Below are 24,291 nucleotides of genomic sequence, written 5' to 3' on the forward strand. Positions count from 1 at the left end.
TATGTCCATTTTTTCAAACAGTTTGAATACATTCCCAATGACAAAAGCGCAAACACCCCTATACTAACATTGTGGATCTTGGTTCCCAACTTTTCTATGAATTTTTATTTTGTAAAATTATGGGTAACAAAAGAGTCAACGGTCACTCGTCCATTAAAGAGGCAAATTAGGTGGTTTGGGAAACGAGTTGCAACAACACCCTCCTCCTAACTAGTTTCACGATAAGTTGCAAGTTGTGTGAAGAATTCACATTCTTATGTGAAAGACTAAATGCCGTTCCAAAGCGGTACAAAAAACAGTCCATACTGCAGTTTCCGTTAAAATCCTTGAGTATTTCCTTTGAATGTCTACATAATGGCAAAGCACGGAATCATATCAAACTCCATACTACTGTAGGAGCTGCCACGATGCCATTGAGAAGTGCCATGCTATAGCCCATGTGAAAAGAATGTCCTGTCATTTGCCTGAACCTTGCCGGCGACAGAGGTGTTGGTGGAAACATTCCGGGCTCAAAGGTCCCAGAGAAGCTGCAACATGAGTCAGGCTGTCAGCACCAGCAGACTCCAGAAGCCCAACAAATGAGTTTCCATTCTATCTTCATTCTTTGTCTTCTCGGACGGCAGCTCTTTCAGGAAAACAAAGAAAACGCCAGAATGAAGGCCAGACCAGCCACAAGTATCAAGCAACATGTTGTAATTGATGTCATTTATAAGCTTGGTTGCAGAAGGCTTGCCATCACAGTGTCTTCCTAACTCCTATCCCTTACGTCATATGGAATGTTCACACACTATTTAGCGCACGTCGATTGACGCTCATGTCATTTTGTCAGCTGTTCATCCTCTTTATACCCTTTCCCTCCCGCTGCTGACAGGCCTTATTCATTCAATAAATACTTACTTCAAACTATCGACATTGGTGTTATTTGTATTAACACTGACAGTAGTCTCGCTGGCCTCCTCTTCCCACGGGCGGGTGCGGCGACGGGCTGGGGGAACTCATTGGTGGCTAATAGGTCCTCTCTAAAGGGCGTAGGAGTGGCAAGAGCCACATCGGGACCCGAGCTTGGGCGCACCTGTTGGCACATAGAGCCTCCTCCGCTCTCCTCTTCAAGCACCATGCCAGATATCAGGATGCATCGGTTACCCCCTCGTCTTGTGCTCCTAGTGAGGGCCATGTCTTCCTCAGGCAGGTTGCAAGATCAAACAACTACAAAACACAGATGTCAAGTTCGAGGCTCTCGCCACAATTTGCCGATAGGGGCACACTGTAAATGTAAATGTATTGCGATTTATATAGCGCACGTATCACCCGAAGGCATCAAGGCGCTTGCCTGGGAAACCCCAGCAGGGTATCCACAAGGTGAAAGCCAGGAATCCCGCCGCGAGGGGCCGTAGTGGAGATTAAGCAAGCTATTGCCCAGAGTCACAGAGTGTGAACCCGTGAGTCGAGGAGGCACCGGAACGAGAATTATCGAGTCCGTGGAATTTTTTAGCCCAAGACCCACCGAGGCGGGGAATTGAACCCTGGTCCAGGACCGATCTCAGCTTCCGGGTCTGCCGCCTCTAACCCCTGAGCCACACTTCTGCGCATCACGATAAGCACTTTATTTCTATTTACATGTACATTGCCCAGGCCGTTGGTCCGTGAATATGTCACCTGGTCCCTGGAAGCAAATGATGTGTTTGTATGCTTGCTGTATTTCTTCCCTTAAAAGAGCTGGGCTGCTGGGTTATTGTGCGCCTTTGTTAATGTTTTCATGTTAATAACAGCACCCTTCATGAGCTGCAATTAACATGAAACACTATATAGTTTTCTTAGTAAAACCACGTCAGTGGGAAATGTTATGGCCATGTCAATGGAAAATCTGCTGATTGCAAATAAGAGTGCTACAACTTTATCTTTCAGTGTGTTTAAAAGTGATATTTTTTTAAACATATGAGAAACATTCCTGCTCCGCTGACAATGTGGTTAATAAACTTAGAGGTAAGTCAGCTGTTGTGTATCCTGTATGTGATTAGATTTGTATTATATATGGAGCAAACGTTTAGTCTAATAAAAATCAAACATGAGTTTGTTTTGTTTTTTGACAGCAGACACGCTGCACTTGCGTATTTGAAGGAGCTGTCATATTTGATATAGAGAAAAAGGTGGCTCAGTAAATTAAAAAAATATTTGCCAAGGATCTCATCATTTGAAACTAGTTTATGGGTCAAGAGCATTATAGTTAGGTAGAGTAGATTATTTAAGTCACTCAATGGTAAATTGAGGATGCACGCTGTTAATTGCAACAATTAGTTATTGCCTACTTCATCTTCCCAAACACGCACGGTGTACATCTTAAAAAAAAGAGAGAGAGAGATAAGTGCTTACAGTTTGGATGATTTAGCTTCTCTTTAAGTGAGTACTTTTTACAAACTTTTGTTGCACTTCCAGTTGTTGCACTTCTGTCGTGGTAACATGATGGGTTTATGTCTTTTTGGGGTCATGTTAGAACAGTGGCTTTCTTAAAAATACATGAAAAAAATACTGGCATTCTGATCATTGTGCCTCTGTCTGTTCTCAACGCCCTCTAATTTCCATTGGATATCTGAGATTTGGTAGACTTGAGCTTCTGCTTGACCTAACAGCTCCCCAAGGTCTGTCTCTAGCGTCACAGTCCTACTTTCAACAGCCGTGATACTCTCTCCAATAACAGTACAGGCTTTCAAAACACTCCTTATCGCACCTTGCATTTGTTTAGTAGCCAGTCTGGCCCTCAGTCCATCCCTACTGGTTTCTTCTTGATAGATTACCTTCAGTGTAGTAGAGCCACTGACTGCAGTGCGGTCTGTTGCTGATAGGCTGCGGGCAGATTGTGCTTTTGTTAAAGTATCCATGTTAATCGCAGCCCCTTCACGAGCTGCGATTAACATAGATATCTAAATAAAAAAACAATCTGCCCGCAGCCTCGCTTTACTTCCAAAATAATGCAGCAAGTCTGCAAACCGGGCAGATTTCCCTGAAAAGCCCACAAGCAGTGTTTTCAAATTTACTGCATTGTTTTGTAAGTAAAGCGAGGCTGCGGGCAGATTGAGTGCTATTGTTAAAGTTTCCATGTTAATCGCAGCTCGTGAAGGGGCTGCGATTATCATGGATACTTTAACAAAAGCACTAAATCTGCCAGCAGCCTCGCTTTACAAATAAAAGAATATAGAACCAACAGTGCGTACTACAGGGCGGCAAAACAAAAGCAAACCCAGCAAAAACAAAAGGCAAGCAAGTGGCCACATTAGAACACTTACCTCTGCTCCATAGTATTCAATCACTCCAAAGTGGTCACTTCCGCCGCCGTCCTCCAAAATCAGGAAATGCCAGTTTTTTTGCGGCACGCGCCTTTTAAAAGCGGCAGCGGCGCGAATACTCCCGCGGGATGTGCCCTCTGTGCGCGCTCCACACATGGGACTGCGCGATCGGGGGTAGGGAAGTGCGCGCCCGCGCGGCCGCGCGCGTTCCTGGGGACAGTGACTGGGACATGTCACGAAGTGTTGGCTGGTTGGGTGCACTTTAATGTGGGTGCCCGTCACATGACTGTGCATAAATGAACATGGCTCCTTTACAGCCATGACTCTGACATGAATCCACACTCCAGGCCTTACAAACATGCAAGCGCGAGGCACTTCAACATTACAGAGCAGGCTGGCAGGCGTCTCTTCGCCCTTGTGCACGAGTGTAACAGGCACTACTGTTGTGTACCCTTTTAGATTCCGAAACGATTTTCCGATTCATGCCCTTATATAGGTACAATCTGTGTTGCCCTTATATGGGCATAGAAATCAAGCCCTTATTTAGGCATAGCCCATGCTACCCAAATGCAGGCATGGCTCTTCCATCCGATCACCAAACGTCACAACGATTTCTTAGAAAACCAGCTTAAGCCGTTAGGGACTTCCCCTTGCTTGAATATTGATTTCTCCAAGAACTCCGTTAGTTTTACAATGAACAACTATTCCCCAGGGGTTCATTCATGACGTTCATATGCCCGACTTTACGTCAACTATGGCATTCCTAAACACCATCACTTGCTATGGCAAACTACGGTGGTTCTGAGCAGTTTGACGACCTACTTGCCTGACGCAGTTCGCTACAGCAAGTGCCGAAGGAAGCCGACTCTCCAGCTGACACACTGATCAGGAAGCTACCCTGCTCTGCTTAGAAATCCAGCTCCAGTGTTTCTGACTCCCCTTGCGGGGTGTTGGGAATTGAGTCCTGAGACTGAGATACCAGACCTCCTTCATTCTAAAGGTATGAAGCTGATTAGAACCTAGAGAAACCTTTGGTAGATTCTTGGCAAAACTAAACCTATGCAAAAGACAATACTTCTCCCCTCGTACTAGCCATAGGTTAGGTACAATGGGGTAGGCGTATTTTAGAAGCACCAGTTGAGTATTTTAGCCTGTGTACTTATGTATGTATTTTTATATGGCTTAGAAACCATACAATGATCTTACAGTATTATTTTATAATACGATTGTCACTGTACGCATTATACTTTGCAGTCTGCCTAACGATTGTAGCAGTTCACTTCTCTTGCATGAGAAAGAAAACTGTTCAATAAACCCTTTTTATTGAAAACACCCGTCTCACAATTTCTCCGCAACTCTGTAGAAACGAAGCATGCACGATTGACTGAGTGAAATACTTATTTATTGTTTCCGTGACTCTGAGAGATATATTCTTATTCTTGTGAAACAAAGTTGTCATGTTTATGCGGTATCGAGAAAGATTCTAGTCACCTGAGCTAACTTGTAATCACAATTAAGTTGAGTATATTAGATAGAGACCTAGTTGACCTAAGTCCTACGTCAAATCTATAGGATATATTATTCCAATGCGCAGAGCAGAGGGAATATAGAAACTACACTACATGGCACCCAGTGTTTGGTAAGGCACTAATTTAAATGCTAGATACTAAAGTAACTCAGTCGTGCTTTTCTCTGAGACCCCTTTTGCCGTAAATACTCCAATAGACGTCCGGAGTAGGTAAAAGGATAGAATTTCCGCCATAGCTGAGTGGGACGAAAATCCTATGTATTAGTTTTTGGTTTGTTCAACGTTGAAGGATTCAGTTTTCCAAAATATTGATCACCTTATCTGTGTTTCCTTGAAACTTGCTCTGCGAACTTCCAGTCAACAAAATGCCGGACGGCAATAACACCGAGAGGGGTGGAGCTGCGATTGATCCAGTTGTTGCATCTTTTAACACAACAGGCTTTAATGAAGCCGACGAGGATGCGATAAGCATTCCAGAAAATGTAAGGAAAGCCATCACTATAAAACTTATAAGAAATGGCCTATCAGCAAGAGGTGGTAGGGTAGTTTTTGTGATAGAGGCACCAGAGTATCACCAGACAGAGGTATTCTATTCATGGATAGTCTTCCCTGAAGCAAATCCAGTAACAAAAATGTTTCACTTCTACAAGATGATCCACCAGCGGAATACATCCCTTTTGAGGATATCGAAATTCCACTAACATACCAAGAGCATGCGCTCTGGTTTAAAGGCTCCCTAAAACATATAAATCACATTACCAGGCTTGGTCCACTAGGTAGACCAGGAGCAACATGGCCGGTCTTAGCCAGCTATACACCACATCCTGAAATTAATGAAATGTCAGATGCGGAACTATTAGTTCAACTCAAAGAGCTAATTAAAATCTATAGACAATTGGTCCAATATGTCATGCGGACACTAACAGTCCAACCAGCAATTAGGATTCCACAACAAGCCCCTTATCAGGGGAACACAAATAAAATTACACCACAGACTCTACATTCAGTCATTGGTAAATTACCCGCAAAACGGGAACACATTCCATTCTGGATAGCTCAAAAAATTACTCAAATTGAAGCAGTATTTCCTGATACTACCCCTCATGAAAAGCACAGAATTCTAACAATCTGTTTACCAATGGGGATTGAACCACATCTGGAGGACTGCAACACTTGGGATACAGTCTTTGCTGCAATCTACACCAAAACACATGGTGTTCCGTTTATGGCGGTTATACCAGACGTCCTGATACAGATTCAAAATGAATACAGGGCAGAGCTTGCTTTAACCCTGGGTATGAAATTAATGAAAGATTTCAAACAGGTCTCAACAATAACATTAGCTAATAGTAAAGGTGAAGCAGCATCCGTGGCGATCCTGTGGAAAAGTAAATTTTGCCATGTTCTCTGTCCCTACGCGTCCTCCATCATATGTCATGTGTGCATGATTAATATGCATATGTTATTCCCCATGTCCGATTAAAGACGCAATTACAGTTGTGTCCACCTCTAGTATGCCAATTTCCAGTTCTCGTGAATACTACGAATATCAGGCCTATGTAAAGTTATGTTGCCACGTTTCTCAGTGTGCACGTTATTGCATTGTAAAGTCCCCGTTTCCAGGCCTCAAAAGGGCCTGGACACCCGATTCAGCCTCTGTCTCCTGAGCCCTCGCTCCTGAGCCCTCGCTAAGGAGCGATGCGGTCCCCACCTGTATCCCTGACCCTTCACTTACTTCCTGCCTCACAGTGCCCGGTTCAGCCTGGCTCTGCCTACGAGTCTGCCAAGAGTTCTAGTTATCAGTCCAGCCCTCCTTCTCTGCATTCCTAAAGCTACTGAATCGCATCAATAGTTTCCGTCATTGTCTAGCCTTTACGGCTCCATGTAAGAGAAATACTGTATTAATGGTCATTTAATATTCTTCATCACGCACTACATGTAGAATAATGCATGCTCCAGTCTTAGTGTCTGTTAGCCTTTCCCCTCTTGACTTCTAGTTTATATCAACATGTTCTCTAAACATCAGATACTAGATACTGCTTAGGTACATGTCGCCCTGACTCTCCAGACTTCAGTCTCTACTCCTAGCACAGAGTTCATAGCCCCAGCTTCTCCTAGTAACACGTCATTGCCAGTTTGCGCGCACCACCAGGTTAGAGGTCCCGGCTCCTTAGGTAGCCCCCTCCATTGTTTCCGCCCCATTCATGACATATTCTGTTACGTTTGCATCACATGTCTATGTATACGCCCTGTTACACCTACTTTCACCCTTATCTTTCGCGACTGCTACGCGTCACACCCTTTGCTCCACCCACTGCTCCGCCTATCATATGTACTGTAATGCAACTGTTTTACTATATATGCGTGTGTATTGTTATTAAATGCGAGCGCGCTCATCCCAGATCCAGCCCCGGCAGCTGCTGGGCCCTGCCATCCTATTCCTATGCAGGCTGTCCTGTTCCTGTCCTTTATGCTGTAATAAACCTGCAAAACTCCTACTACCTCGAATCTTGACTCTTATTTATTGAGCTATCTGTTATTGCTATATCCAGACAAACCTAGATCAGGTATTATTTATTTATATACCACATAATGGCGCCCGAATAGGGACTTGCCCTTTCCCCACGCGCCGGTGAAGCCACGCCGGCCCCCTGACCCTCTGCAGCCGTGACGGAACCATACCGTGCACCGGCAGATATTTCTGCTTCAAGTATCCCTCAGGCCCACGGAGGAGACGGAGGAGGCGATCCAGCATCCAGACGAGGCGGTGGAGGAACGCGGCGAGTCCCGACCAGAGCCCAAGCCGAGAGTCCAAGGTCCGAGGTATCCGGAGGCCCACCTGTAACTGAAGTCCGAAGTTCGTCGTCCGTCGTCGTAGCAGTCCAGTCCAGTCAGAGGCCTTCCGTTCTTGCTGCCCGGTGAGTACCGTTACTGGGGTAGTATCTAGACAGGGTCAATCTAATTGACTCTGGTCCGTGGGTTGGTGGTACACAGACCCACAAACGAAGTGTCCACTTCTGTGGATGCGGGTCCTGACGTGTCTCTTTACGAGACCGGTGAGTTTCGTACTGTTTCAGCAGTGCATCTAGTTTCTGTTCTAGTCAGTTCTGTTCTCGAGAAAATTCATGTATTCTGTGTTCCGTATTCCAGGTAGCAGTATCTTCGAACTGTTATTCTAAATGTTCTTCATGTATTTTAATGTCGTGGTATGAGTGTGAAGTAATTATCGTGTTTATTGTGTAATTACGTATTGTGTCTCAGTCACAGCTCAGTCATGCCCTTGTTTTCTAAATTACGTCAGTTAAAAACTAGAAAGGGTCTGCTGGAAGCAGCAGTTCCCGTCCCGCCCAGGGACAGTCCAGGTCATTTTATGTATCAGAAGCATGGCATAAGTGCCATATTATATCTAGATTTATGGGTAGAGTATACCAAAGAGTTGGAAGAAAAGTATAGATGGCCCGTATCAGGTACGTGGGATGCCGAGTGCATCATGAGAGTAGAAGAGGCATTATGGAAAAAGAAAGCCAGACAGTCACAGAAAGATGCCATCGAGTTATGGCGCAAAGAATCTCATAAAAGAACAGAAAAAGAAATCAGAAAGTCAGAACTAAGTAGAGAATCCTTAGAACGAGCCCAAGAAAGGGAATTAATCGAGATAGGTGAACGAGTTAAAACCAAACAGTCAGACAGACAGAGGACCGCCCTTATTAAGGATATGTACCCTCTTCTTGCCGAGGGCTTGCCAAAAGCGACCCCGGAGGCATCCAGTAATTATCCGCCACCATTAGTTCCGACCAAGCTACGTCACAAACCGACCGCAGCTGATATTTTCATTTCGTCCTATTTGGACGACACAGTCCCAGAATATGCAAATCCTGTTCCCGCTCCGCCAGTCCCTGTAAATCAGGCACTTCCCGCTCCTCCAGACACCGGAGTACCTGCTACGGTCCCCCAGGTTCAGCCCGCCATACAAGTTCAGCCCACATTTCAATTTCCCGCCGCGCTAGTACGAAGAGCATCAGTCGATGATTCTAGTTTAGGGGCCGCAGGAGGAGGTCCTCCAGGAACCCCGCCGCCACACAAGCGTTTAACGTCAGTCGAATTACATGCTCAAGCGTCACAGCGTACGCCCAGACATCAGTCTGTTGCAGAAATAAGGAAAGCCCTTACCGAATGCGGCTATGATCCAGTCCCAGGCGAGGATAATATGGTTTTATATTCATTGCGCGTAAGAAAGGTGACCGAGTATCTAGTCACTTTACCGAATATGAAAGAAGATCTAGACAGAATATATCGTTTCATCCGTACAGGGGATGATCCAGAAAGCATTGGCGAAGCCATGTCTCAAAGGAAAGCTGAGATCCAGCTCATGATACTAAAGTTTCTGATTAATTGTTTAGTAAGAGAACAAGATTACCCGTCCAAAGATCAAGCCGAGATGAGAATCCTGACAAGGTGGAGTGATAATATAGCCGAGGGTAAGCACAAGACCATCAGTGGTATGGAGAGTATGTACAAGAAAATCCGTAAAGAAATAATAAAGTTACACGAACAACGTAAAGCAGCACAAGTAAGCGAGAAAGAAAGTAACTCTGATACTGAAGAGGTAGACGACGAGAATCCCGCCAGAATAGCGTATGTAGGAAAATCTAGATTTCCAGATCGCCATTTACGCCTAGAACACAAGTCAGCTCTTCACCATCTAGCACCAGAACAAGGTTCTCTAGAACAAGTATTTCAAGCTACCGATCATATTCTGAAATCACGAATCGGTTACAGTGAGTTAAGTACTATGCATGAACAAGAACTAGCCCGATCAGCAGTCCGATGGATTACTGATTCTACCACTTTTCCAGACGAAATAGTGGCACAAATGTTTCTGAAACTGCCCCCAGCCGAGCAGCGACTGGTGGGTATGTATATGATCCAGCACCTCATTACTCTGTATGAGGGTCAGCACTCTGATCCAGGTCCGTTACATGATATCCTGAACGAGTTACTCCAGTATAGATGGAAAGGTCTAGGTACCGATTTAATTAGTGTCATTCTAGAACAGCGCCACAAATATAGAACGTTTCTGAACCCGCATTTTGTTCATGTCTCACCCCCAGAAAGTAAACCATTTTACATGGAGAGACAGAATCCGTTACGAGAAGTCCACCCAGTTAGAGGAACGGGTGGCGAACTAGAACGAGTGTTTGTTTACACCCCGATCACAAAGATGGAACTCTTAGAGATGAAAAAATTAATTCCCTGTCATGATAAAGATCCAGCAGGGTTCCACCGAGAATTAAAAGACATGCTCCGTATGGGAGAATACACGTATCCAGATATAATTAAAATGTTAAAGGTTCTGTTGCCCGCAGGGGTGTATGAAAAGCTCAAGGAAAAAGAATGGGAGGTGGGAGAGAAAAAGATCGATTGGGCAGTTCTAGAAGCTGAAGACAAGGCACGAGTACCAGGTACCGGTCTTGGAGCGAAATGTAAAGAATTACCTGAATTATTGATTCAAGTTTTACCCAGATTACTAACAACTAAAAAGGAAGACTGGGATGCCATCTCAGCCTGCAAACAGAAACAAGACGAAGATATTAGTGATTTTTATTCTAGATTTGAGAAATGCTTTAGCATCAATAGTGGCCTCAAGACCAGTAGTGAGTCATACCCTCATCTCTTTGTTACTAAATTAGTCGAGAATTCAAGTCCACAAATTAAAAATCGAGTTTTGAAGGTCGAAAGTACCTGGCAAGCTAATACCCCGTCCCAGATGTTACAGATGCTCCAATATCACCAGAATAGAATCAGAGAAGAGCAAGAACATGAGAGAAAACGTATGAAAGACACGAAAATGAAAGTATTAGTTGCACAATCTGTTCCACAAGACAGCCAGAAGAGGGGTCCGAATCAAGCCAGTCATCCTGCAGCTCCCGTTAAAGGGAAATGCAATTATTGTAAACAGCCAGGTCATTTTATAAACGAGTGTGCAGTTCTGAAACACAACATAGCTACCGGTAAGACTAAAGAAAGACCACGTCCACCTAGACAAGAACAAGTTTCACAGACTCCTCAGCCACAGAATGCACAACAGACAGTTACAGTACCGCAGCCTATTGCTGCAACACAGCATGTTACACAGCAGATGTACCAGTATGCACAGTCCGAGTATCCAGAGTATCAACCGTATTCATGAAACAGCCTAGAGAGGGAGGTAGGCTTGCCTCTCATCGAGATACCTGTAGATCAAGAGGGTCCCTATGTTCACAGTCAAGTATTAGGGAAAGATAGAAAGTTTCTGATTGACACAGGGGCAAGTAGGACCACAATTAGTCACGCCGAAGTTCCAGGGGCTCCGCTCTCAGGCTCTAGAAATGTTTCCCTTGGATTTTCAGGAAAGCCAATAGTGAATGAAATATCAAAGCCAGTTACTCTAGAAGTAGGTCCATTGTCCCGTACTACTGACCTGTTACTTACAAAGTCATGTCCAGAAAACTTATTAGGCATTAAGACACTGAAAGAGTTAGGTGCAGTTATATGCTGTTCCCCAGAGGGAATACGATTGTTCCTACGTGACTTCAAGGGTCACTATGTATTACGAGATTTTGATCCCAGATTGTCTAATGTTCCGCAGCATTTATGGGCGCAAGGTCCAACTGATGTAGGTTACATGCAAATCACACCCCATCGTGTGACTCTCAAACCAGGTGTAGTGTTACCACGAATCAGACAGTACAGATTGCCACTTGAGGCTGTAGCAGCCTTATCCAAAATTATTGATGAGCTCATAGCTCAAGGAGTAGTTGTAGAAACTGACTCCAATGTATGCAATTCTCCGATCATTCCAGTCATGAAACGTACTGATCCAAATGCACCCCCAGTATATCGATTAGTGATTGACCTACGAGAACTTAATAAATGTATTATTCCTCAGTACCCAGTTGTTCCAGATATCTCTTCCCTATTAACAGCCATTGATTCCGAAGCCACGTTCTTTACTGTAATCGACCTCAAGAACGCATTTTTCAGTGTTCCCATTCATCCAGACAGCCAGTTTCTTTTCGGATTCTGTTTAAATGGAAGGAGCTACCAGTTCACACGAGCTCCTCAAGGTTTCACAGAAAGTCCTAGTATTTACAGTCAAGCACTTAAGAGACAACTTGATAATGTTCACATGCCAACTGACACTGCCCTGCTCCAGTATGTCGATGATCTACTGATCACAGCCCGTTCTGAACGTGACTGCGAGCGAGCGTCACTGACGGTTCTGTATTTCCTAGCCGAGATGGGGCACAAGGTGTCCCCTTCAAAGCTTCAATTCTGTGTCCAGCAAGTGGTCTACTTAGGACACTTACTGTCCAAGAGGGGTAGGCAGTTGACACCAGACCGTATCCAGTTAATAGCGAGTCTTCCTCAGCCCAAGACCCAGAAGGAGGTACGTGCTTTTATCGGCCTTACTTCTTATTGCAGACAATGGATTCCTCAGTATGCATTTCTAGCCAAGCCACTGATACAGTTAACGACACAGGAGGCAGCCGTATCGACTGTTCTCCCTTGGACATCTGAACATACACTTAGTTTTAATGAGTTAAAGAAAGCCCTATGTCAAGCTCCAGTCCTAGCTACACCAAACTACAGTAAGCCTTTTACACTTTTCGTCACTGAACGTGAAGGTACAGCATTATCTGTTCTCACACAAGATCAAGCAGGACAATACAAGCCCTGTCCTTATTTTTCGAGCACATTAGATCCTGTAGCCCAGGCTCTGCCTGCATGCCTCAAGTCAGTTGCAGCCACAGCACTAGCTATCAGACAAAGTGATTCCATAGTATTAGGACATTCCTTGACAGTACAAGTTCCACACTCCGTGGAAGTTCTTTTAAACCGAACACAGACTCAGCACTTGACCATTGCACGTTTAACAGGTTATGAATTGACACTGTTTCAGCCACACATAGAAATCAGACGCTGCAACATCCTGAACCCTGCTACACTGTTACCATCAGTTACTTCAAGTCCGGACACACACGACTGTGTGGAAGTAGTTAACATCATGACAAAGCCAAGACAAGATCTGACAGATATTCCATTACCAGATCCCGACCTGACACTTTATGTGGATGGTTCATGCATGAGAACAAGTACAGGAGAACTAGTGGCCGCGTATGCAGTGACCACTGACACTGAAGTTGTAGAGACACACCGTATTGACACTCTGTCCGCTCAAGCAGCAGAGCTAGTTGCTCTGACACAAGCCTGCATACACGCCAAGAACCAGAAAGTTAATGTTTACACAGATTCACGCTACGCATTTGGAGTCGTACACGACTTTGGAGTGCTCTGGCAGGAGAGAGGTTTCATGACTTCTCATGGAACCAAGATTCAGCATGGTCTCCTCATTCAAGCTCTGTTAGATGCAATACATTTACCGACATCCATTGCTATCATGAAGTGCAAGGCACATACGAAAGTCACTGACATTATTTCTCAAGGTAACGATCTAGCAGATCGCACAGCCAAGCTCACAGCTCAGACTCCAGACATTCCATTTAACATGACACACACTCCAGATCCGACTACATGTATGACAGTTAAAGACCCTACTCAAGATGTCATAGATATCCAGTTACATGCTACTCCCGATGAAATCAAGAAATGGTCCGAACAAGGAGGGGTCCAGACAGATCAAGGATGGGTGACGAAGGGAAGAGCCACATGGTTTCTCCCCGACTCTATGGTTCAAGTCATTATCAATACCGCACATAGTCCAGCACATTTAGGAGAGAAAGCTATGTTAGACAGTATCCAGAACATTTGGTTCAACAAGCATTTACGAGCTGCAGCCAAGCAGAAAGTCCGTACCTGTATGATATGTTGTCAGTTTAATCCAGGTAAAAGTGTCCCGGTGGAACAAGGGGGATTCCAGCCTCCTGACCACCCTTTTGAAGTCCTCCAGATGGATTATATTCAGATGGAGCGATGTTGAGGTTTCAAGTATGTTCTTGTAGTTGTATGCGCTTTGTCCAGGTGGACAGAAGCATATCCAGTCCCAGATTATACAGCCACGACCACTGCCAAGCAGTTGGTTCGTGAATTCTTCCCCCGTTATGGACTCCCTAGGGTCGTGTATTCTGATAACGGCCAGCCATTCTCATCCAAGCTAATGAAACACGTTTCCCTTTTGTTAGGGTACCAGTGGAAGTTCCATTGCGTACGCCATCCTGAAGCAGCAGTCTCGTAGAGAGACATAATCAGACCCTGAAAATCCGCATCGCCAAAGTATGTAAAGAGAAAGGTGTGGACTGGCTAGTAGCTCTGCCAGTCGCTTTGTTCTATATGCGCATGGTCGCACATTCCAGATCAGGTCTGTCCCCGTATGAGGTCATTTTCGGCCGCCCCCCTAATATATGGGGTACACCTAGACCCCGAAGTATTACCGATGTTTCAAGTAATATGCTGACAGATTACCTAGCTTCCTTGATGTCTGCCCTCAACTCTTGTCGTTCACAGGTTGCCGCCGCATTTCCAGACAATACCGAGGTGGCACCGCATGAAATCGTTCCCGGATCCATGGTCCTAGTGCGCAATTTTGATCGATCAAGTCCGCTGGAGCCTCGCTGGAAGGAGCCCCGACAGGTCCTCCTCGCCACCCGTACAGCCGTGAAGTTGGAGGGACGCAAAGGCTGGGTGCATCTTTCGCACATCAAGAAGTTTTATGGATTGAAACCAGTTTCAAAGAACATTTCCCAGGATTTGAAAGACTGCCAAAATATTGTTTTCAAGGACTGTCCCGCAAAAGACACTGATACTGCACCCTCCCTGTTAGAGAAAACTCCGCAGCAGGAGTATAAACTGAAACTCCGGTCTAGTAAAATAAGTCAGCCAGTTTGATTGTCTAAGTCCTCCCCTAGGTGAAACGGTTAGACTGTTTCTGACATGTATAAAATAGACCCCCATAGTGAGAGAGTTAGTCAAAACTCAATCCGATGTATCGTTTTTCTAAGTTTCGTTTTGTTTCTCAGCATTATGATTTCCTGCACCAGTTATGCATTTTATCTGTATTTTCCAGTTTCTCATGTAAATAAGTCTTCTAATGTTACAGTAGAGCACACGTTTAGTGATCTGCCTCCTCATGAACTCTCTTACCGCCTCGCTATGCGTAATAATACTTTTATCCGCATGTTACATCATTCACACCAGACCAGCAATGCCACTAATTGTTGGGTATGTGGTCGACTCCCCCCTTTCCAGACACCGAAGGGAGTTCTGCCACTCTTTCCTTATCCTTTTTCACATAATGGTTCGTGTGGAGCATGGTCCACGTTAACGTCATCCTCAACAGATATGTCTTTTCTAAACAGTACATGTTTTCCAGACAAGCAAGGTCTTCCCCACAGAACCGGGTTAGATCTAGAGAATGAAGTTTATAATTTAGGTAATTATTCTTCGAATTTCATGGTCCTGAATGTTCAGTCTGATTCTACTCCAGACTTACCTGCTATTTCAGTACTACCAGTCAAAGGCGAATTATGTGTCCGAAATAATGGTTCCGTACATGTAGGACATAGTGGTTGTACTACTATTGTCAAGTATAGTGACAGTGGGAAATCTATTTTCAAAGCTTCACGTCATTCTTATTTTATTTGTGGTCAAACCGCATATGTTCGTCTGCCCCTCGATTGGGAGGGAACCTGTTACATTGCATTTCTACTGCCACCAGTTTTCCTAGCCCCACCTGACTACCATAGGAATTCCCACCTAGTACATACTAGACACAAGAGAGACCTCCCGATTGTCGATTATACTGAAACTGCTCTAGAACAATACATAGATATCAATAAAGGTGTTTTCCCCTACTTAGGTACTGTAGTGAATAGTAAACTAATCCGTAGGTTAACCAGAACCCTCGAAGCAGTAGTGATTGAGACTACCTCTGCTCTAGGTAACTTGACTGAAGAGCAATCCTTTATGAGAATTGTCGTTTTGCAGAATCGTCTCGTCCTTGACGTCATACTGGCCGATAGGGGCGGGGCATGTAGAGTCATCGGATCTAGTTGCTGCATTTTCATTCCAAATAACGCGCCGTCTGTTTATTCAGCTATAACCAGACTCCATAAAATTGCCCATATGTTACACCAGAATCCAGGCACCTGGACATGGCACCTGGACATGGTCCGGTTGGTTCTGGAATATAATTTCCGCTTGGGGATGGAAAGTCTTGTCCTTTCTAGGTATTGCAGTAGCGATCATATTTAGCTGCTGCCTCTGTATACAATGTGGCCCTGCGATTTGTGGCATTTGTGCTACCTCTTGTATTCCTAGTCCCAAGTCCCGTTCTAAAACCCGTTCCAAGAAAATTCGAGACGAGCAAATGATACTGTATGAAATGATAGATGGTATCATGAATATTGATGTCTCCTGATGGAAACGTAGTGACAAGGAGGGAATGTGGAAAAGTAAATTTTGCCATGTTCTGTGTCCCTACGCGTCCTCCATCATATGTCATGTGTGCATGATTAATATGCATATGTTATTCCCCATGTCCGATTAAAGACGCAATTACAGTTGTGTCCACCTCTAGTATGCCAATTTCCAGTTCTCGTGAATACTACGAATATCAGGCCTATGTAAAGTTATGTTGCCACGTTTCTCAGTGTGCACGCTATTGCATTGTAAAGTCCCCGTTTCCAGGCCTCAAAAGGGCCTGGACACCCGATTCAGCCTCTGTCTCCTGAGCCCTCGCTAAGGAGCGATGCGGCCCCCACCTGTATCCCTGACCCTTCACTTACTTCCTGCCTCACAGTGCCCGGTTCAGCCTGGCTCTGCCTACGAGTCTGCCAAGAGTTCTAGTTATCAGTCCAGCCCTCCTTCTCTGCATTCCTAAAGCTACTGAATCGCATCAATAGTTTCCATCATTGTCTAGCCTTTACGGCTCCATGTAAGAGAAATACTGTATTAATGGTCATTTAATATTCTTCATCACGCACTACATGTAGAATAATGCATGCTCCAGTCTTAGTGTCTGTTAGCCTTTCCCCTCTTGACTTCTAGTTTATATCAACATGTTCTCTAAACATCAGATACTAGATACTGCTTAGGTACATGTCGCCCTGACTCTCCAGACTTCAGTCTCTACTCCTAGCACAGAGTTCATAGCCCCAGCTTCTCCTAGTAACACGTCATTGCCAGTTTGCGCGCACCACCAGGTTAGAGGTCCCGGCTCCTTAGGTAGCCCCCTCCATTGTTTCCGCCCCATTCATGACATATTCTGTTACGTTTGCATCACATGTCTATGTATACGCCCTGTTACACCTACTTTCACCCTTATCTTTCGCGACTGCTACGCGTCACACCCTTTGCTCCACCCACTGCTCCGCCTATCATATGTACTGTAATGCAACTGTTTTACTATATATGCGTGTGTATTGTTATTAAATGCGAGCGCGCTCATCCCAGATCCAGCCCCGGCAGCTGCCGGGCCCTGCCATCCTATTCCTATGCAGGCTGTCCTGTTCCTGTCCTTTATGCTGTAATAAACCTGCAAAACTCCTACTACCTCGAATCTTGACTCTTATTTATTGAGCTATCTGTTATTGCTATATCCAGACAAACCTAGATCAGGTATTATTTATTTATATACAATGTATTAGTTTTTGGTTTGTTCAACGTTGAAGGATTCAGTTTTCCAAAATATTGATCACCTTATCTGTGTTTCCTTGAAACTTGCTCTGCGAACTTCCAGTCAACAAAATGCCGGACGGCAATAACACCGAGAGGGGTGGAGCTGCGATTGATCCAGTTGTTGCATCTTTTAACACAACAGGCTTTAATGAAGCCGACGAGGATGCGATAAGCATTCCAGAAAATGTAAGGAAAGCCATCACTATAAAACTTATAAGAAATGGCCTATCAGCAAGAGGTGGTAGGGTCGTTTTTGTGATAGAGGCACCAGAGTATCACCAGACAGAGGTATTCTATTCATGGATAGTCTTCCCTGAAGCAAATCCAGTAACAAAAATGTTTCACTTCTACAAGATGATCCACCAGCGGACTACATCCCTTTTGAGGATATCGAAATTCCACTAACATACCAAGAGCATGCGCTCTGGTTTAAAGGCTCCCTAAAACATATAAATCACATTACCAGGCTTGGTCCACTAGGTAGACCAGGAGCAACATGGCCGGTCTTAGCCAGCTATACACCACATCCTGAAATTAATGAAATGTCAGATGCGGAACTATTAGTTCAACTCAAAGAGCTAATTAAAATCTATAGACAATTGGTCCAATATGTCATGCGGACACTAACAGTCCAACCGGCAATTAGGATTCCACAACAAGCCCCTTATCAGGGGAACACAAATAAAATTACACCCCAGACTCTACATTCAGTCATTGGTAAATTACCCGCAAAACGGGAACACATTCCATTCTGGATAGCTCAAAAAATTACTCAAATTGAAGCAGTATTTCCTGATACTACCCCTCATGAAAAGCACAGAATTCTAACAATCTGTTTACCAATGGGGATTGAACCACATCTGGAGGACTGCAACACTTGGGATACAGTCTTTGCTGCAATCTACACCAAAACACATGGTGTTCCGTTTATGGCGGTTATACCAGACGTCCTGATACAGATTCAAAATGAATAAAGGGCAGAGCTTGCTTTAACCCTGGGTATGAAATTAATGAAAGATTTCAAACAGGTCTCAACAAAAACATTAGCTAATAGTAAAGGTGAAGCAGCATCCGTGGCGATCCGCCAGAAATTAAGGGAATTCGATGTAACTGAGCAACCTCAAGAACGAGCCAGAATAATTGAAAAATCCTATGACGAATTAGGAAGAGACAGTTTGGGTGGTAAACCAGTTAAACACCAACTGACTGAAAGTCCTGAAAAGGTCTTTATTAAAACACTCCTACTCTTCCTCAAAAGAAGTGGGAGAACACTAGACAAACTTCTATAGAGAAGCGTTCTCAATCCAGGGGTTGGTCTCCTCAAAAGGAGTCCTCTGAAAGGAGGTACAACCTCAGGAATAGGGATAATTTGAGAAAAACAGATAGATATTAAGAAACTGATACACGTTTCTCTCGTACCTTTCAGACTTCGTCACAGAAATCCAAAAGAAGAGGACGGTCCGAACACAAGGAAGGACGCGTGAAGTCCAAAGACGATCAACACGTTCAGAAAAGCAAGAAAACTTAATTCACCAAAAAGAAGGTAGCAAGTCTAAAAATCAGACAAGCTGAGGATCTTGAGGACACAATTCAAGAACAGGGACTGGGCTCAGACAATGTTGGACAGCACAGCAGAAGTCACCATAGCTCGCAAGAATTTGAAGGATTATCTGGAGACAGTGGACTTGAATGAATACATTCAAGTTGAAACTGAAGATACTAGGGCTAGTAATCCACCTAAATTTTATGAAGTAACACTCCGGATGGAGGGAGATATAACAAGAAAAATAAGAGCACTCTTTTGGGAGCAACTTTCTCAGGGTTATGACATTCTTCTCGCTGAACAAGACTGGCCACCAGAATTTGTCAGAGAGTGCCCACATGGCGAAGACATCATTATGCCAGCCTTCTCCAACCACATTCCAATTCATTTAAAATATACATATGCCAGTAAATGGGCAGTAGCCCAGGCTCCTGCATTATACAAAAATCATGTAGGATGGGATGAGGATTCTCCTCGCCATAAAATCTATATGAAAACTCATCCAACTGCACAAAGGCAGTATCCAGTTAAGCAAGAATCTAAATAAACAGGTCAGGGAGATCTTAGATCAACTTGAATACCAAGGGGTGATTGAAACATGCACCTCGTCAATGAACAATCCTTTGTTTCCTGTCTCCAAACCCGACAATACATAGCGTCTAGTATTGGATTACAGACATCTAATCTCCTGTTGCACACTTTTTCAGTAAAAAATGTACACAGTGCAGCATTAATGAATAATATTGTGCGTAAAAAGTACAAAACCACTTTAGATATTTCTAACGGTTTCTTCTGTCAAAACATTGCACATGAAAGCAGGTACTTGACCGCTTTCTCAATTATGGGGACACAGCGTCACTTCTGTCGTCTCCCTCAGGAATTCAAGAATAGTCCTGGGATATTTTCAGCTAGGGTAACCAAATTACTACAAACGTATGAGGACGAAGCTTTGTCATATGTAGATGACATCTATCAAACAGACGATGACTTGGATAGGCACTTGAACAAGGTGAACATCATTATACGGGTCTTCGCCTCTGAAGGGTACAAATTAAATTTTAGGAAATCGAAGATTGCCCACCTCAATGTCCCTTTTCTGGGATATGAGCTATCAAGTGAAGGCAAAAGCCTGGCAGCCAACTTTTTAGAAAAGTGTGCGCTGCTCAAACCTCCAAAAACACTGAAAAACGTAGTCGATTCTAGGTTTCCTGAACTTCGGAAGAACATACATTCTAAATTACGCAGAAAGGGTTAAACCTCTCTACGAATTAATCAAACCTGATTTTAAAACACTTAATTGGACACAAACACAGAAATTTTGTGTTCGGTCCAAACAGACATGTTAACAACAAAACATTTACAAACTTGCGTAAACGTACGCAATTTAGTGATCTGAATCATTTCAGGATGATGCGGATTCACGTACTTAACATTTAACGAGGGAGAAAAAGTACCAATAGCTTACAAATCACACTTGTACACACAAGCAGAAATGAAATTCACTTCTACAGAAAAAATTCTGGCAGCTGTTCAAACTGCAATAGCAAAAGAGAGAGCCCTCACACAGGGTAAGCACAATATGGTCATTACACCTGTACCTGCCTTAGAGGCAGTAACAAAAGCAAGCATTCCTAATGCTAAAGCATTACATCCAAGATGGATACAATGGGTTAATTCTCTTGCTGCAACAGACGTTGAATACGTTTTTGACCCATATCTGAAAACACAAGAATTTCTACAATATGAACAATATGTCCTCTGCCTATTGAAAGTCTGCCTCTAGAGAAGTATGAATGTATAATTTATACTAACGGTTCAGCACAGCCCGCTACAGGGGGTAAACAAGGGGTAAACAAGTGCTGCACGCGCGATCGTTAAAGGTCGTTGGCGAGATGGTAAATTCCGACCTATTGTCACTAAAACACAATCTCTAGGACATTGTACAGCTCAGCAAGCTGAACTACAAACATTCAAGATGGCGCTTGAAAATACTGATTGTGAATTCCCCACACTTATAGTGTGCGATTCGTAATACTGTATTCAATCTTACAATGAGTACTTGCAGAACTGGATTCAAAACGGTTTCAAAGATGCAAAAGGTGCCACAATCAAGCATAAGTTGCTTTGGGAACAAGTAGTTCAGTTACGACAAGGACTACAAAACACTCACGTGATTCATACACTGAGTCATTGAGGTACTGGGTTTTTAAGAACCGGCACAGAACCGGCAACCCAGCGGTTTCAGGGTACACCCAGAGACCTCGAGTCCTTCCTGATTCAGACCACAGAAACTCAGAGTCTTCTAGGTGAAGTCAAGGATCGATTTTATTGGCTGCAACCAAGGTAACAAGTGTCCTAGAAGTACAACACACGGGAAGTATATTCTCAGGAGACTGCTCGAATTTATAAAATGTCAGGCTTCTCTTCTTATACAGAATTTTAAGCTTCAGGCAAACATTCTTGGTTTTACAGTAGATCATTGACATATTTTCAATACAAAGAAAAAGAAGAGTCATGATGACATGTCCATATTTCACTTCGTGCTGCCTACAACAAATCACCCGGCAAGGCCCAACATTTCATCAGATATCGGTGGACCCCCAATAAAAACGGGCACCTCCCCACCATAAAGCAAGTGAGGCAAAGAGAGTAGAGACAGATGCGAGCAAGATACGGCAGGTGTGTGCGCTGAAATGGTTTTATGGCTTGTTGAGCTTTGATGCTATCTTGTTCGGCCACTGGGAGGGGAACTGACCTAACGAGTTCGGCCTGGGGCAATGGTTCCAACTTGCACAGGTCATAGGAAAGTCGATTAAGGTGTACGTGTCCTTTTGGGATCGAATTCAGCTGGATTATAGGCCTATGTAAAGGGCAACTAGCAAAATGGCTGCCATACATAAAATGGAAGCCAAGGGTTCTGAACGATAATGGCGATTTCGAGGTGAAATCGTCACTCGAATACGCTGAAAATGCTTGTACATGGTGTACTCGCCATTCTCTGTCTTTTGATACTAAATTCGTCATGTTATGATGAAGTTTTTATTCTCGAGTCCAGAATAATTACATAAGTCCAGAATTTTCAGAACCACAAACCCTCCTTTTGCCCTTACATAGGCAATTAATCTATCCTCATGCTAATCTGAGTCCAGATCTATATTCCTAAAGTCATTGAGATGTTGCTGTAACATCATTCTAGTACTAAGTTCGTCTCTTGATACAGGTTTCCTTACACATGATGTGACACCGAGGCCACATATTGCAGGAGCACACTGCACGCATAGACAGAACAGAAAAAGAATGGCTAAGACTGTCCCAATGACCATCAGAATTTTTCATCCCCAGGCGGATATCAGTTCCCAGAACCATCCCATTAATGCACAATCTCCTTTATCCACATGAATAGATTCGGAAATCTTATGTGGTTTGGAGATGGCCTGGTACACCGTTGGAGCCTTATCTGGGATGAAAACACAGCAACTCGATTGGATCAATCTGCATACCCCACCTCGGTCTGCAAGTATGACATCTAACGCGACCCGGTTCTGAAGGGTCATAAGTCGATCCGACTGGAGCTCAGCAGTCAAGTTACTAAGGGCACCAGCAGTTTCAATCACGGTGGACTCAACTACCCTTGTCGATTACCTTATGTTCCTGCTGTTAGCCATGGATCCCCAGAACGGCAGAAAACCCTTTGCAAAGTCCCCAAATTCTTGACCTGCAGTGTCTTCTTCACTCAAGACGCCTCTAACTATCCTTGTCCTGTGGTAATCTGCCGCTGCTGTGTAGGTGGGGGGCAACAGAAATGAAACAAAACATGAGCCCGAAAAGTCAAGGGGCAACCATGTATAGGCTCTATCATGGCAGATGAAATAGGTACCCTTAGCTGCTAAAAACGAAGGGGAAGTCTGGGCTGCAAAAACATACGTTTTAGTGCAGATACTCTTCCCTAACTGAGCTCTGGGATTCGTGCCATTACCTTGCAGACACAGATGACCCTGATGGGGTACAATCCAAATCGGGGAAGATCTCTTAGCTTGCTGTTTCTCACTCAGAGTAGCTCCATATCCGGTTATGTTCCATCCTATGTACACTGGTGTCTCATCTCTCGGGATAGTCTCATAAGAAATACCTTCCTTAATCATGTCTACTATACCCTTAACTAGAGCACTATTTTTAGGATTGTCTGTTACAGAACGTAGGGGGTAGACTTCATGTGCGTATATGAACATTGTTCTGTATGCCCACACAGAACCATTGTGGCTAAATGGCAGGACCAGATAAGGGATACCTTTATCCGTTGTGTGAGGCATGAGACCACACACCCAACAGTTAGTCGTGTTCATTACGAGTTGATGTTGGTGCAACAGCTGAACGAAGGAGTTATTAATGAACTCCAATCTCCTATTGGATTCATGGTCAGGAAGAGGGTGGAAAGAATGAGAGGAAACAGTAGGAGGAGGGATGGGTGGTGCAGTGGGTGCAAAAGTTACACGGAAAGAGAATAGAACGTAACTTATTAAAAATATCATCATACTGAATAACATACAAATGCACAATATTAAAAAGCTTTTCTTTGTCATCACATTACATAATTTGCGTTTAAAGTTCGTTGGTTTGGCAGGTCTCTCCATCTCGGAAAACTCCATCCTCTCTAAAGTGCTGCCCGCGACGGCAGGTTGATTCTGCTAAGAAATGCCTCTGTCAGTCCAGGGCAACTCCCTTAGACCAACCAGAACTGCCGACCTAACGTCGTCAGCTGCACCCCAAAGACTTTAAGCAATCACGGCCCTAGCAGCGGAACCCGGATGGTGGTTCGAAAAACAAAAATAAGCAAGTTTTCTTCAGATGGGAGAGCTGCACTTAAAAAAATAGTACTTGGAAGGAAAAAGAAATATCTTTTATTTGTTCATAGGTCTCGGTCTCAAATTGTAACGTTCTCTTCCGGGTACTGTCTGATCCTGGAACAAGAGTTTACATGTGCAACATTGAAAGAGATGACACGTGGCACGGTTTTAGGTTCTGGGTCAGCAACACCCTTCTGGGCCCACTGGTCATATGGCAGAGGTGAAGGGATTCTTCTGCAGTGGACCCCATGGATCCAGTTGGCCTTCCCTTCGACTCGAACAGCCGATCTTGTGGAAAGAAGGACGAGGTGCAGTCCGGTCCACCTGGGCTGGTCGTTCTTAGTTCTCTGGAAGTTTTTAACAAGGAGCCAGGGTCGATGGAGTGACCTGGAGTCTCAGAGACCGAAGGCAGGGTGTCGT

The 24,291-nt window shown here is 44.2% G+C and overlaps 2 protein-coding genes and 2 pseudogenes across 2 annotated transcripts; 2 read left to right on the plus strand and 2 right to left on the minus strand.

Annotated features, from left to right (window-relative positions):
- Positions 1 to 370: 370 nt before the first annotated feature.
- Positions 371 to 1,174, minus strand: LOC147725006 (ADP-ribosylation factor-like protein 6-interacting protein 6; annotated as a pseudogene).
- A 6,909-nt stretch (positions 1,175 to 8,083) lies between these two features.
- Positions 8,084 to 10,999, plus strand: LOC147725007 (uncharacterized). The gene has a single exon (XM_086966474.1). The coding sequence runs from the start codon at positions 8,084 to 8,086 to the stop codon at positions 10,997 to 10,999; it is 2,916 nt and encodes a 971-aa protein (XP_086822600.1).
- A 1,857-nt stretch (positions 11,000 to 12,856) lies between these two features.
- Positions 12,857 to 13,789, plus strand: LOC147725008 (uncharacterized). Its single transcript, XM_086966479.1, has one exon. The coding sequence runs from the start codon at positions 12,857 to 12,859 to the stop codon at positions 13,787 to 13,789; it is 933 nt and encodes a 310-aa protein (XP_086822605.1).
- Positions 13,790 to 15,207: 1,418 nt separating this feature from the next.
- Positions 15,208 to 23,658, minus strand: LOC147725009 (endogenous retrovirus group PABLB member 1 Env polyprotein-like; annotated as a pseudogene).
- Between the last annotated feature and the right edge of the window lie 633 nt (positions 23,659 to 24,291).

Source organism: Lissotriton vulgaris, chromosome 4_1, assembly GCF_964263255.1.
Source record: "Lissotriton vulgaris chromosome 4_1, aLisVul1.2, whole genome shotgun sequence".
NCBI lineage: Eukaryota > Metazoa > Chordata > Amphibia > Caudata > Salamandridae > Lissotriton > Lissotriton vulgaris.

What these genes read in the sequence shown, in the direction of transcription:
- LOC147725007 (XM_086966474.1), top strand. Translation starts at nt 8,084, where the DNA reads ATGCCCTTGTTTTCTAAATTACGTCAGTTAAAAACTAGAAAGGGTCTG.
- LOC147725008 (XM_086966479.1), top strand. Translation starts at nt 12,857, where the DNA reads ATGACAAAGCCAAGACAAGATCTGACAGATATTCCATTACCAGATCCC.